We start from the raw sequence: 16,319 nt of genomic DNA on the forward strand, positions 1-16,319 counted from the left end.
GCAGCCTCAACCTGCTGGGCTCCGGTGATCCTTCCACCTCAGCCTTCCGAGTAGCTGGAATTACAGGTGCGTGCTACCACACTCGGCTGATTTTTTGATTTATTGTAGAGATGAGGTCTCGCTGCCCAGGCGGGTCTCGAACCCGCGGGCTCAGGCAATCCACTCACCTCAGCCTCCCAAAGGCACGGGATTACAGGCTGAGCCACCAAGCCCGGCTGAGCCTAGGTTTTAACTGTTATTCTCCCTAGCATCTAGTAGAGTGCCTCTGTCCAGAGCAGAGGTCTAAATTACAGTTGCTGAATGAATGAATGAATAGCTTGAATTAACATTCCATAAAATATTTACCGAATGAAATCTAACAGTGATAAGTCTATGGAAAATTCCAGTTGAACAGAATGAGCATCCACCATTTCATAATTTATAAAACCAGAAAGATTCCCTTCTGTAAAAGGTTTTTCCATCTGCACACTATACTGAAAGTTTTCCGTGCTTTCTGCTTCCATTATAGGCAAACAGCATCCAGGTTTCTCAGTGACCTATAAATAAAAGTAATAAAAGTATTGATGAAGGGATCAACACTGACTGCTATATGAATACCAATTTTCCATTTAATTGAAGTGGCACACAAGCATACTAATGTGAGATGTTAATAAAAACCACATTATGAAGATGACTGACAACCTCACTTGAGAAAAATTCGCTAGCACAAAGAATTAATAAATAATAGTACATAGGTCAAAATTATGTTAACAAATGGCATTACAGTTAAGACCTCTGTATAATTATTTTGTAAAAGATTACTAAACTCTAGTCTGGTGGCTCCCAATTGTGGTTGGCACCAGATTTTAAAGCTAGGAGAGTTTTAAATAATAAAAAAATGCTGGGCATAGTGGTTCACACTTATAATCCCAGCACCTTGAGAAGATCAAGGCAGAAGGATCACTTGGGCCCAGGAGCTCGAGATCAGCATGGGCAATAACCAAACCTTGTCTCTAAGTTAAACAAATAAAAAATAATTTTAAAATTAATAAAAAGAATACAGGTGTCTTCCATTTTCATTCTCCACTTGTACTCAAACTCTGGTGGAAGAGTTCAGGTAATTGGGTTGGGCTTCGCTGTTTTTTAAAGTGCCACAGGTGATTTTTTTTTTTTTTCAGTTGGAGTCTCACTCTGTTGCCCAGACTGGAGTGCAGTGGCATGCTCCCAGCCACCGCAGCCTTGACCTGCTGGGCTCCGGCGATCCTTCCGCCTCAGCCCTCCAAGTAGCCGTAAGGAACTAAAGGTGCACACTACCACGCCCAGCTAATTTTAAAAAATTTATTGTAGAGATGAGGTCTCGCCAAGTTGCCCAGGTGGGTCTCAAACCCGCAGGCTCAGGCAATCCACTCACCTCGGCCTCCCAAAGTGCTGGGATTAGAGGCTGAGCCACCGAGTCCGGCAGCCACAGGTGATTCTAATGCACATCTAGAGTCAGGAACTTCTGTCCTGGTCAGAGGCCCAGACAATATCCCATTCAACAAATTCTAGCTCACAGAGGAAATTAAATCAGTTTTGTGGAAGATAAATATGCTGGTCAAATCTCATTATAACAGCACCAAGGACATCTACACAATAATGCAATTAAACATACATCCAGAGGCTAAGTGCAGTGGCTCACATCTATAATCCTAGCACTTTGGAAAGCCACGGCAGGAGAACTGCTTGAAGTCAGAGTTCTAGACCAGCTTGGACAATATAGCAAGACACCATCACTACAAAAATTTTAAAAAATTAGCCAGGCATGGTGGCACGCACCTATAGTCTCAGCTACTCCAGAGGCTGAGGTGGGAGGATTGCTTGAGCCTAGGAGATTGAGGCTGCGATGAGCCAAGTTCGTGCCACTGCACTCCATCCTGGGAGACAGTGAGACTCAAAAACAAACAAACAAATAAAAATATACATCCAGAAATCACAATAGCAGTCCCTTGGAGGTAGGGAAGAAAGAGAACTGAAGCTTAAACACTCAGTATAGAAAAATAAATCAATGACAGAAAAAAAGTAGACAATATACACATTTATTCTTTAATACCCTTACTCACTGATATTCCATTTTATTACATAATTTGAGAATTTTGTTTCAGTGTTTTGTTTTGTTTTTCGAGACAGTATCTTGTTCTGTCACCCAGGCTCAAGTGCAGTGACTCAATTAAAGCTCACTGCAACCTCGATGTCCTGGGCTCAAGCTATCCTCCTAGCCCAGTAACTAGGACTACAGGGGTGCACCACCATGCCCAACTAATTTTTATATTTTGTGCTGAGGGAGGTCTCGCTCTGTTGCTCAGGCTGGTCTCAAACTCCTGGCCTTTAGTAATCCTCCCACCTTGGCTTCCCAAAGTCCTGGGATTATAGGTATTAGTCACCACACCTAGTCTCCTCCCAGTTTTTATAACAAATTGAATGAGACACTTAAAGAGTGTAGAAAAAGAGAACCTAAAATACACATTGATAATGACAAAATAACATGATGTGTCATGTATTGCTGTATTTTAAAAATATTAATTCATTTATCCTCACAGCAACAGGCACACATTAGTAATAGTCTCATTTTAAACATGAGGCACAAAGCAGTTAAATAACTTAACCATGAAAGACAGCTAATAAGCTGCAGAAACATGATTCAAACCCAAGAAGTCGAAGTCAAGAGTGCACATTCTTTACTATGCTGTTGAAACTCACTTTGTATCTATGGCCTTTCCCAGGACAACTTTTATTATGCTTTCTTGTCTCTTTTGAATAATTCATTCCTATTAAAAATAACAAAACTTTTGTCACACCTCTTACCTGTTATTGCTAAAGAGATAAGAAGGACGTGGATGAAATTTATAAACACCAGAAATAGTAAGCACTGCCCAGTTAAGGTAGAAAGGATGAATACTATCTAGGCATCATTATCTTACCTTGAAATCTTCTGCAGGAAAAATTTCTAAGTTAGCACTTTTCAATTCCGAATCAGTCTTATTAGTGATTGACAAGACCATCAACAAACAATCATCTTCCCAAATTTTGTAAGAAAACATTGATATGGTTTCATTACTACAGACTTCCATAAGATTTGAATGTATGTATTCAGTAGTTTCTTCCAACAAAGAAGACGCTAAAGAGATTTCCTTGGCAACTAAGGCTGCAGTAGACTGAGGAGGGTGAAAAATTTCCATGTTGTTATCAGCAAATAAAGAAGGCTTAGACAGGCTGCAATCTGACAGTTTCTTAACCAAAGGCAGCTCTGTGAGTGACTCAGGATCCAAAAGTTCTGAATTGAGAGAAAATTTCTTTAATTCTTTATCCTGTAAAGTATTCAAGTAATAATCTTCTTCATATGCCACACCTGACAAAGAACTAAAGGAAGAACAAGCCATATTATGAGTACTCGTCGTTTCTTCACTTTTTTTTCCCTTGACTTTTGCTTTCCTTCTGAACTTGTGAGAGACAGTATCTGCTTTTCCCAGCTGCAAAACAAAACACAATAATATAAGAAACCATTCTACTAGTCACAACTTTTAAACATTCTTCTATAATTTCAAATGAGCAATTTACTAACTTTCTAAGGTTCTAAAGCATAGATTAACAAATAATCAGAGATGAATAACATGTTAAGCCTTAAAATTCTGACATCTATATAATTTTGAACTATTAGTTGAACCCTTATTGCTCATAAAAACTACATGGAATCAGAAAAAGAAATAAGATTAAAAAGTCAGTCATGAGCAATTCTAAAAACTTGTTAGATTTCAGAATGCTAGATTACAGAATTGAACAAATTAAAAAGTTGAAAAAAAACCTAGCCATTTTTTAAGTTTCCAAAGTCGTCCTATAGAAGCCTAAGTCATTCTTGAATACAGGGAGGACACAAATTCTGCTTTAGTAATCTATAATAATCATGATTTCATGGCCCGTGAGTTAATAAGCAGGGAAGAAAAACTGACGTTACTTCAAGAAGCAACTGGCAATAGCTGATTGGAAAACCTAACAGGAAAGAACTCTACAATTGACTAGTGATGTTTGCTAAAGACTCAGAAGACAGGAACAGCAAATTTGTCACCCTTGATCTATATCTTCTGAAGAACAGACTGTAAATCTATGTAAGAAGAATGATGGTTCAAGTGTTCCCCTGATTCACAAAGTTCTATCTAGAGTCGAGGCAGTAGACCAGCACTACTCTAAGTCCACACACATCTCTATTCCCCTAGGAGCTTCAACACTGTGCAGAAGCCTTCACGTGATTATAGTTCATTAGAATTCTAGTTCCTTTTTCATAGCTTCTCCACTTCCCTCAAGCCTCGACACCTTCTTCCAAATCTCAACAGATGAGTTTGTCTCTTAACTCCCAATTCAGAAGTCATCAAACAAAACAAAAGAAGGGGTAGAGAGGAAAGGATTTTTATTTCCAGTTGTTACGGGACTTGAATTCGATATATATAAATTGCTTGTCCCTCACGTCACAGATGTTCTGTTCCTTTCTTTTTAAAAATTTTCTATGTTTCATTTTGGATAGTTTCTATTACTTTTGTCTTCAAGTTTCATGACTGTTTCTTCTACGCTGCCAATCTCCTGTTAATCAGAAGCTACACAGGCTAGAAAACAGTGTAGTGATATCTTTCTAAAATACTTAAAGAATGGAAACAGTCAGCCTAGCATTGCATACCCAGAGAAAATGTCTTTTAAAAATGAAGGTGAAGCTGGGCTCGGTGGCTCAGCCTGTAATCTGTGCCTTTAGGAGGCTGAGGTGAGTGGATTGCCTGAGCCTGCGGGTTCGAGACCCGCCTGGGCAGGCGAGACCTCATCTCTACAATAAATCAAAAAATTAGCTGGGTGTGGTAGCATGCGCCTGTAATTCCGGTTACTCGGAAGGCTGAAGCAGAAGGATCGCCGGAGCCCAGTAGGTCGAAGCTGCGGTGGCCAGGAGTGGCCACTGCACTCCAGTCTGGGCGACAGAGTGAGACTCCAACTCAAAAAAAAAAAAAATGAAGGTGAAATAAAAAGCCAAAGGCGTAAAAGCAAATAAACCTCGACCCCCACAATGAACTATGTAAAAAATTAACTCAAATGGATCTGAGGGCTGGGCGTGGTAGCGCATGCTTGTAACCCCAGCTACTCAGGAGGCTGAGACATAAAGATCACTTGAGCCCAGGAGGTCAAAAGTGGCATGATCCTGCCACTGCACTCCAGCCCAGGTGACAGTGAGACCTTGACTTTAAAAAAAAAAAAAAAGGGATCAGAGACATAAAAATAAAAACTATTTAAAATGAAAGGGGTGAGGGATAGAAAATTACCTATCTGATAAATGTGCATTAGTGGAGGTGATGGGCACACTTAAAGTCCAGACTTCTTCACTACTATACAGTATGTCCATGTAACTGAAAATGACTTGTACTCCCTCAAGCTATTGAAATTAAAATAAAAAAAGAAATACATTAACATAAACTTGATCTATATAACCGAGAACCCTAAAAACATTAGAAAAATCAGTAGGGAATAGGATAGCTAGAGAAAAACAGTCATCCAAAATGAGGTATAACACAGAAGGAGCATATTCAGTTAGTCCCAATCCTGTCTGCGTTGCTATAATGACAGAGGAAAAGTTGGGTTTAAGGGGTGAGAGGATACATGCTAATTTTACATCATCATTAGCTTCTTCTGCATGAAGCCATCTGTGTTACAACAAAGTTTTTCACAGAATTTAAGGTTCTGTAAAAACAGGGAAATTCACTCTTTTTTTTTTTTTTTACTATTCACCAATAACTGGGGAGGGGAGTGAGGGAGGAAGCATAAGGAATAAACCAAAAAGGATTTAGCACTAATTTAAACAGAAAAAAAAGTCATAATTATATTTCTGATTTCAAGTTCACCACAAAAAATCCTGATATTAATTTGTCACCCTGAATATTCCCCTGAAAACCAAAAGCTATGCTGCACTTGTTAAGTAGGCTGGAATACCTCCAGGAACCAGCAACAAGGTTCACAAATCAGGACTCCATGAGTCTGGGTGTAATCTGACTTTGACATGCTGTTATCAGAGCATTCATTGGTACCCTCTCATCACAGCCTGCCAGAACAACTCAAAGATCCAAGGATCAGTCACTTTGCTGCTGAGCGGCAAATGTCAACTGAAACAACATTAAGGTACATTAATAACTAATACTTTAGGGCAAATTTGTTTTTTCTTAAGAGAGAATATCGACCCTGACAGAAATGAGATCTAGACTGGTAAGTCTAAAAAAGAAAGAGACAGCTAAAGAGTGTAGCATAATGTACCATCTGGCCTGGTGTTGACAGGAATGAAGGGAAAATTCCACCAAGGAAAAGGAGGATGAAAGAAAGGGGATGTCACACTAATCACAACTTTGTACTAGGTGGGTTCATAAGTTCACCAAAAGGAGAATTACATGGTATTCCCAAATGCTCAAAAATAGCACCTGTCCTTCACTCTAACTTGCCATTCTCTTACTATGAAAATAATTTATCAGTATAAAAAGTCTGAAAATTATTATAATCCTAGTGTCAAAATATAATTATCATTTTTGTATAATTCTTTCCAGTCTCAGATATAAACAAGGTATAAATAAAAATTTATACTCTAGGTTTTTTTGAGTCAGAGTCTCATTCTGTTGCTCAGGCTGGAGTGCAGTGGTATGATTACAGCTACTGTAGCCTCAACATGTTGGGCTCAGACGATCCTTCCACCACAGCCTTCCAAGTAGCTGGGACTACAAGTGTGTGCCACCATACCTGGCTAATTTTTTTATTATTTATTTATTTATTCATTTTTTTTGAGTTGGAGTCTCACTCTGTCACCCAGACTGGAGTGCAATGGCCGCTCCTGGCCACCGCAGCCTCGACCTGCTGGGCTCCGGCGATCCTTCCACCTCAGCCTTCCACATAGCTGGAACTACTGGCGCGTGCTACCATGCCCAGCTGATTTTTGATTTGTTGTAGAGATGAGGTCTCGTCACTGGTGGCCCCTGAGCTGGGAGGTGATGGTGAGTAAGAGCTGGGGAAGCTTTTTTGCACCATGTGTATAGATGATAGCCAGGAGCTTTTATAGAGCCAGTTTTTTTATATAAAGAAGGATACAGATTCTCAGAGACTATACAGTAACTGACTACTTACCAAATTGATTGTACTTTCTGATCCTAGCCCAACAAATAATGATGATGCCAGCAGTTGCTTTTCTTTCTCCTCTTTAGATTGGGTAAGGATTTGAGAGTGATCCTGTTTTATTATAGCTTGATCTACATTCTCCATTATTACACTCTCTTGAGGAACAGGTGGGGCCTCACTTTCATCACCAGTTTTGCTTTCCTTCTTAGGAAGATAGCCCTCTTTCCCCCACAATTTCTTTATACCTTCCAGCTTCAAGCTATTTGTCCTAAGGAGGTTGGAAATGAAATCAAGTCAATTTAAATAATAGCTAGTTATTTTATAGAAGCATTTTTTTTCAAAACACAAAATGCCCATGGCCTTTTAGAAACAGTTTTCACATTATATTCTATATGCTAGAAGTAAAACTTAGATCTCTAGATTTTATTTTAGTTATAGCCACATCCTCCCATCCTTTAGTCAAAGGATTTAGGGCAGCAGAACTCTACATTTAGTTTAAAACTTTATATCATTTTTCATTTAATTACTTGAATAAGCTATACAAAAATAGAGCTACTATAAATCAGTTCCTTTTTCCCACTGACTTTTCAAAAATATCTTTAATTTGATGGATTAAAGATCAGAAATGATTCTTAAGTTTCTTAACTACATGAAGGAACTAAATCTATATAAATTGATGAAATAAAATCCTTTTAAAAGAAAAAAGAAAAAAATCAACGTATTTCTATGTGTAAATTTATTTTTAATCCAAAAAGTTTTCTCAATTTAAACAGTAACTACATTTTCAAGTATTATAAACGCACTTTTTAGAAACATGAAATGAAATTTTATCTATAAAAGAAAAAAGTAAGATTTTAGGAAAAAGGCATGAAACTTAGGAATTTTTGTACCTGAATTGAAGAATTAAAATAATTTTAGGGCCAGGCTCGGTGGCTCAGCCTGAATTCCAGCACTTTGGGAGGCTGAGGCAAGTGGATTGCCTGAGCCTACGGGTTCAAGACCCACCTGGGCAACTTGGCGAGACTTCATCTCTACAATAAATCAAAAATTAGTTTGGCGTGGTAGCGTGCGCCTGTAGTTCTGGCTACTTGGAAGGCTGAGGCGGAAGGATCGCCGGAACCCAGCAGGTCGAGGCTGTGGTGGCCAGGAGCGTGCCACTGCACTCCAGTCTGAGTGAAAGAGTGAGACTCCAACTCCAAAAATTTTTAAAAAATGTTAGGAACCAGATGTCCTGCCCCAAAAGCCCAAAAGCGTAGGCAAGGTGTCTAGGCAATAAGTCCAGGACCAAATTTAGAATACGGGCTCCCCTAAATGTACCCAAAAGTACCAAAAAGTCACTGCTGTGAATCTGGAGTGACTAATAAGTGCAGGCTAAAAGAGCCAATGATTGTCTCTATTGTTCTCATATAAGAGGTATGTGTCCATTAATTAGTTTGATTGTAGTTATTTCACCATATATATATATAATCAAAACATCACGTTGTACACCTTAAATATATATATTGACCCTTGAACAATGTGGGTTTGGGGCATCAACTCCCCACACAGTTAAAAATCTGCATATAACTTTTGACTTCCCAAAAAGTTAGTCACTAATGGCCTGCTATTGACTGGAAGTCTTACTAATAACATAAACATTGATGCACAAATAGACTAGTATCTATGTATATTATATATTCATGGCATACCTAATTTTTTCTCTCTTTATTTGGCATTTCTAGGCTACATAGTTTGTCAGCAGTTTTTTCAAACTGTCTCAAATCTGCAAAATTTTATCCAATATATTTATTGAAAAAAATATGCATATTAAATAGCCCTGCAGCACAGTTCAAACCCATTTTGCTTAAAAGTCAACAGTACAATTTTTACTTGCCAATCATACCTCAATAAAGCTGGGGCCCAAAAAGAATTTTATGCCCTTGGCACTTGGTTCAAGTTTCCTTGTCATGGTCTAAAATAGCATTTATAATTTATAATACAAGAAAGGTAGACTGTAAGATGAATCTAAAAGGAGGACTCAGAAATTATCTGTACTAACTATTATTCTCATCTAAATTGTTGTAATCATGATATCATGATTTTTTTCCCCTTAGTCTGTATCTTATTCTGCCTGGCTAATTTTTGTAGAGATAAAATGCTATGTTGCCCAGACTGGTCTCAAACTCCTGGGCTCAACAATCCTCCCACCTCAGCCTCTCAGAGTGCTGAGATTAAAGCATGAGCCACTGTGCCAAGCCATGATCAATTTTATTTTGAAGCCAAAACAAAATGTAATTTTACTTCATACTGAGTGAAGAATTAATGCTATTAAGTAGTAAGTGGCTGAAGAAAAACTTGAGAGTTAATAAAAAATGCACTATAGAGAATTGATTCAATCCTCTTCAATTAATTTTACTGCTGAGTATCCCTTTACAAATATCTTAATTTCCCCTCTTCTTTTAGGAACCAAAAGGGTTTTCTAAAGAAAAAAAAAGTTATCCAATAAAACTCTTAGAAGTAAAATGGTTGTTCTTGCCAAAAGCAGATCCAAAAGTGGTCCTGGGAACCAGTGAAATAACTCCTACCAACTCTAGACTAGAATGCTAAAAAGTAGTACCTCTAAAAAACTCATGAATACTTACAGTAGGATTACAATGTCTCTGTACCATCCTTTAGCCAAAACATATCCTTTATTTACAAAAAAAGAATAAGTCCCCCAATTTTACTAATGAATGATTTAAATATTCGTTTATCAAAAAAAAGATAGGTGTGTTGGACACTAGGCTGCTCCATCCAGATCCCCCTTCAATGTGGGCACAGCTCCTGGGAGTGCTGTCAGTTCTCAGGTCCTTCAGGGACTGCCTCAGTGGCAGAGAGTCATTCACTTGAGATCCCACCCCTTCTGGGGCAGCCTTTACGAACACAAGTGTTAAGTACTTGCCACTCATCTTGGTCCAACTCAGGCCAATTCTGAAAGGTCATTTTAGCTCCAGAGCTCCCTCTGGGGTCAGCAGAGGCTGTCACAGGCAATGAGTTGTATCTTAACTTCCTCTGCCCAAACCTACATGTGTTCCCTTCCTTCCACAGATGTCGATCCCAAGGGCAGTCATTATTCTGCACTCTAAATGTCATCACAGAATATATATCCCAAGGAACCCAACCCACAATAGGCAAAAGGGAGAGAGGGAATGACAAAAGGAATCTAAAAGGAGCCCCAAGCTATTTTAAAGATTTTTCTCTTATTTTATCTGCATATATGCCTATTATAAATATAAACTTTGTCATGCATTACATATAGTCTTAAAAGTAGGAAAATACATAAGAAAGCAGCAGAAGGCTATTTTATATACAAAATATGTCTCTTAATGCTATGAAACATATGTAAAAAGAATTTTTTAAACATGAGTCACCTTTGCCTGAATTTTGACAACCTATATTATATAATGCATGGTCTTATATGGTATGCCTTTGTATTATTTTTAATCAGACCATTCAAACACAGAAGTAAATTCTGACCAAGTAACCTTCAAAAGATAAGGGATGTACTTTAGCTCAGCTCTAGAAATTCTCATTTGAGGTCGGATGCTACCAGATAAAAAATTATAAATCGGGCTTTATTTTCAGCTTGTCAGCACTTGTCTCCCCTCTAAAGCTCATTCACCTTGCCAATTACCTCATAGGTTCCTCCTCTGAAATAACATGTGAGCTGAGGTCCTCTGCAGAAAGAAATTTTAAATTCATCTCCCATGTTCCGTTTCACGATAATATAGCATACATAATTCCTTAGCAGTTTTGCCAAATGCCATTTCTCTGAGGGAAGTACACATATATGTACAGGATTCACAAGGTCCTATCTTGTCCCCCAGATCCTAGTTCAGAACTAAAGTAGCAAGTGCTGTCACCTGTTGTGCATGTAAAAGTGACTGTGTAAGTTCCCCCTTGGGTTTGGAGGGCTCCTGTCTCTCTTTCCTTCACCCTTTTGTTCCCTGTTTGGGGCATTTAATTGCTGTTACCTCCACCATCAAATGCCCGCAAGCCATATCTGCTCCCCATCCTTAGAGTACCAAATTAAATGTTTAGGGGAAGAAAATAAGAGTATTAACAGAGCAGGGGAAAAAATGAGATCTGAACTTAAGTCATTTCATGCAGCATATTACTCTACATTCCTTATAGTCTATTTGTGTTATTCTTCTGATAAATACTTCCTATAATCACTTCACTGAAAGACTGACAAATATAAGAATGAACATAAAATCAGGTGATTGGCCTCTTAATAGGCAGGAGAGCTCAAAATTCAAATGTCATCCTTTAAGGTTGTCACCTTTGAGATTTTATCATATCTATCTCCACAATGCTGCCAATACTTAAGATATTTTGAACTCTTTTAGATGAAACTCCTCCACAAACAGGAAAGCCATTTTCATTATTTTACTGTCACAACAGTAATATTGATCAAAATTATTCAGATTAATCACTAATTTTATTTGGAAAACTCAGCTTTTGAATAATGGTGCTAATAATGGTAATGACAATTATTATTAACAATAGCAGCTACCATTTACCAATCACTTACTCTGTACCGGGTTGTACTATGTACTTTATTATATATATATATATAAAATCTCATTTTATTAGCTTATGTTTCTAAAAGTAATTGAAAATTTCTAAAATCAAAATCTACCTTAAAGGGATGAAATTTGACTCCAAATAAGATATTTAAACAAACCCATCACCAAAGTTCAAGGTGGCCAGAAAGAAGCTATGAAAGCATTCTGGCAAAGAATATAGCTTCCTCAGGTGAGTACAGACGGTCCCTAACTTACAATGGTTCAGTTTAAGATTTTTCAACTTTACAAAAGTGAAAAAGCAATATGAGTTCAGTAGAAACTGTACTTTGAATTCTGAATTTTCATCTTTTCTCAGGCTAGTTATATACAGTACAATATTCCACAAAAATGCTGTTCTGGGCATGTTTCAGGTAGGTTAGGTTAAACCATTATATTCAGTAGGTTAGGTGCATTAAATACATTTTTTAAAAACTTATATTTTCAGCTTTCAATGGGTTTATCACGACGTAACTTCATTGTAAGTTGAGAAGTTTTTGAATACACCTTCAGGTGACTGTACAGCTTCCTCAGGTGAAATCAATCACGTTTATTTTATGTTCATCTCTAGACTTGTTAATCTTCCAGTGAGATAGTTATAAGAAATATTTATCAGAAGAATGAGGAATGTAGAATGATATGCTGAATACTTATCTTGGTGCACATTCTGATATGCTTCTTAAATATATATATATTTACAATATGGCTTGTATATATCTTATGCTATCTTGGAAGGCAGGTAAGCTTTTAAAGTATAAGAACATACTATACAATATCAATACCTTAAGAGCAATAAGTAGAAACAACTGAAACAATAGCCTACATAGAATTTAGCTATTAAAAATCTTTCTAAGTCATTGTATTAAAACACACTGTCACAAATGTGCTTCTTTGAAAACTATTTGAAAATCAGTGAAATAAACTTCTTAGAAGTCATCCTAAAATAAGCAAATAACGATCATTAGATACAAGGTAGAAGCAGAAGGCAATGGAATGCTAAAAGACATTTAAACACTACCCATATTCTCAATTTTAATAAGAAAGGCACTTACTCTTTCAGCCCTGTCTCAGCACTATTCCCAGATATATCTGAGCCAAGAGAAATGCCAGCAGGAGACTGTCGTCCAGTGAAGCCAGATGAAGAAAAGGAGAGTCCATATGGTTCAAAATTGAGAACTAGAATTTAAAAAAAACAGAAGTTCATATTTAAAATAAAACAAAAAAGCAAAATGTGGCCATTTTTAAACTGTAAGGGACGCTGGGGATGATCTAATCAAATATTTATAGTGCTAATAAAGCAACTACCATTTAGTGAATGTCTACTATGTCTTCATACTACTAGGTGATCCAAGACAAACTGTCCTACATTTTTATCTTTTTACCTCCCTAAAAGAAAGAATTCAATTAGGAAAGATAACTGACAAACCAGGTCTATAGAAAAGTTGCTGCTCTCATGCAAAAATGTGTAATGAGCTACGAATAAAGGGATGACCATGTTTTGTTCCTAGGCACATTTTTGTACCAAGTGGACTGATGGAGTCCTCAATGCGAAATCTCCCTGACAAAGAACTAGGTAATTTACTCAGGTTCTGATTTTCTTAAATCTGTGTAACCTAAATGAACTCAATAAGAACCATGAAAATACATATTGTTAGTGCAGTAGAGCAGATGCCAATATCCATTCTCCTTTTCTTTCTAAGTTCTAGAACCAGGTTATGTACCTGGTCTTAGCCAGGCACATAACCACTCAGAAAGGGTGTATTTCCAGACAACTCTACCATGTGACTGAATTCTGGCCCATGAAATTATGCACACATTTTATGTGCAACTTTCCCGCTAGCTAGACTGCAACATGATTGCTGAAGTACAAGAAACCCTCTTGAAGCATGAAAGGAACACCAAAGACATCGGAACAGCAAGAGAGGTGGAGCCTGGGTTTTTTGTTTTTTTTTTTAATCAGGAAGTTTGTCATCAACCCTTAGGTTGCCACCAGTAATTATCTGCCTTGTATAAAACCTCACACTGTTTATATATTTCAATATGCTAATTAGCTAAACCTAATCCTAACTGACCAATTAATCTTTTTGTACTGTCTAGATTATAACAAAGGACCTTCTTAAATCATAAAAAAAACTTAGAAAATATAAATGTCAACTTCTGTAATTATTACCCTCATTTTAAAAGTGAGGTGCTGGGCTCGGTGGCTCAGCCTGTAATCCCAGCGCTTTGGGAGGCCAAGGCAAGTGGATTGTCTGAGCCCACAGGTTCGAGACCAACCTGGGCCACTTGGTGAGACCTTGTCTCTACAATAAAATAAAAAATTAGCCAGGCGTGGTAGCGTATGCCTGTAGTTCCAACTCCTTGGAAGGCTGAGGTGGAAGGATCGTTGGAGACCAGCAGGTCGAGGCTGCAGTGGCCGGAAGCGTGCTACTGTACTGGAGTGTACTGTCTGGGCGACAGAGTGAGACACCAACTCAAAAAAAAAAAAAAATGAGGAAACTATGGCTAAGAGTTTGTCACAACTTATCCCAAATAAAAAAAAAGAAAATAACAGCCAGATATGAATTCACACTTCTAGTCCTAGAGCTATATCTCAACTATTATACTGCCTCCTCCAAATGAAACAGCACCTAACCAAAACAATATTAAATAAATACTTGCTTGTTAGCTAGGTGATTAATACACAAGAAGAGCAGATGCAAAGTTAAAAAATAAGAATTATAATGGTCAATAATCAGGAGAACATTGTTGTTACTAGGTATGTGAACGAGACCTTAATTTCTTCATCTATAAAGTGAGGAGTTCGGACTACATGAACAGCTTGCTGATCTGATGACCATGATCAAGTTTATTACATTAAATTCCCCAAGGATTTTTTTATACATGCAGCCAAGTTTACAGAGATTCAGAAGCAGAAGAGATAGGAGTAGGGCTCAAAAATCGGTCTCATTTTTAAAAAACTCTTTGTGATTCTGATCCATAATTATATTTGAAATCCACATTTCTAAATCTCCTTAAGCCCTTTTCAGCTAGAATATCCTCTCAGTCTATGCTTTTTAATCATCTAGCCTCACCTACTGTTTTGTTACTATAACTGAATACCACAGACTAGGTACTTTATAATGAACAGAAATCAACTTGGCTTATCGGTCTACAGGCTGAGAAGTCCAAGATCATGGCACTGTTATCTGGTGAAGACCTTCATGCTGTGTCATCCCATGGTGGAAGGCAAAGAGCATGATAGCAAGAGCTGGCCAAACTCGCTTTTATAACAACCCACTCCTATGATAATCCATTTGTAAGGGCTGAGTTCTCATGATCTAACTATCTCCTATTAAGACTCACCTCCCAACACTGCTGCATTGGTGATTAAGTTTCCAATACATTAACTTTGGAATATACATTCAGACCATAGCATTCTGCCCTAACCTTCCAAAATTCAGGTCCTCACAGTGAAAAATACATTTAGTCCATCCCAATTGTCTTGAAAGTCTTTAACTTGTTTCAGCATCAACTCAAAAGTCCAGAGTCTCATCTAAATCAGATATGGGTGAGACTTGAGGCATGATTCATCTCAAGGCAACTTCCTCTCCAGCTGTGATCCTGTGAAATTAACAAGTTATGTGCTTCTAAAATACAACAGTGGGACAGACATAAAGTAGCTACTCTCAATCTAAAAGGGAGAAACAGGCAAGAAGAAAAGAATAAATGGTTCCAAGTCAGTCCAAAACTCAACAGGAAAATCAGCATTAATCTTAAAGCTCCAGAATAATCCACTTTGACTCCATGCCCCACCTTCTGAGATACTAAGGCAGGGGTTGGAGCCCCTAAGGCCTCAGGCAGTCCTGTTTCTATTGCTTCCAGGACTCAATTCACGCAATAGCTTTCTTTGTTGGAGTCTTGTTCCTGCAACTCTCCCAGGCTGACGCTGTAAGCTTAGTAGCTCTACAGTTCTGGGGTCTCAGGATACGTGCCTCTCCCACAGCTTCACTAAGCATTGCTCTAGGGGGACTCCCTGTGGGATCCAACCCTGTGTTTCAACTCAGCATCACCCTAGCAGGGGCTCTATCCAGTGGCTTTACCCCTGTGATAAATCTCTACTTAAGGACCAGGCTATCCACAACATCATTTGAAATCTAGGTGGAAGAAGCCATGTCCTCACAGTTCTTGCATTCTGTGCACCTGCAGAATTAACACCACCTATGTGTCACCAAGGTTTACGGCTTGTATCTTGTGAAGCAGAAGGTTGAGACACACCTGAGCCTGCTCAAGTTATGGTTGAAGCAGCTGAGGAGTGTTGTGCCAAAATGCAAGGAGCAGAAACTAGACGTGGCTCTGGGCAGTGAGCCTGTGAAGGATGCCCTAAGGCCCATTCCCCAAAACATTCTTTTTAGAGCTCTGGGCCTGTGATGGGGCAACCTTGAAGCTCTCTGAAAAGCCTCTGGGGTCACTCTCCCACTGTCTTGATGATCTCTTCTATTCATACTCATCTCCTTAGGAGACAGTCACTCGGCACATCCTTGGTTTGCTCTCTTTTTCACATTTTTTCATTCTTTACATGGCCAGACTAAACATTTTCAAACTCTTCCCATTCAGCTT

At 38.2% G+C, this 16,319-nt stretch overlaps 1 protein-coding gene across 1 annotated transcript in view; it reads right to left on the minus strand.

Annotated features, from left to right (window-relative positions):
- AP4E1 (adaptor related protein complex 4 epsilon 1 subunit) overlaps positions 1-16,319 on the minus strand; it is an 82,325-nt gene that overhangs the window by 3,857 nt on the left and 62,149 nt on the right. The window contains exons 16-19 of the mRNA XM_008071529.2: positions 12,773-12,896; positions 7,147-7,405; positions 2,937-3,485; positions 346-536 (exon numbers count right to left, since the gene is read on the minus strand). Coding sequence (XP_008069720.1) covers positions 346-536; positions 2,937-3,485; positions 7,147-7,405; positions 12,773-12,896 — 1,123 coding nt within the window. The remainder of the gene's footprint in view (positions 1-345; positions 537-2,936; positions 3,486-7,146; positions 7,406-12,772; positions 12,897-16,319) is intronic.

This window comes from Carlito syrichta, unplaced genomic scaffold (assembly GCF_000164805.1).
Source record: "Carlito syrichta isolate Samal-C Ts95f unplaced genomic scaffold, Tarsius_syrichta-2.0.1 Scaffold314363, whole genome shotgun sequence".
NCBI classification, from domain to species: domain Eukaryota; kingdom Metazoa; phylum Chordata; class Mammalia; order Primates; family Tarsiidae; genus Carlito; species Carlito syrichta.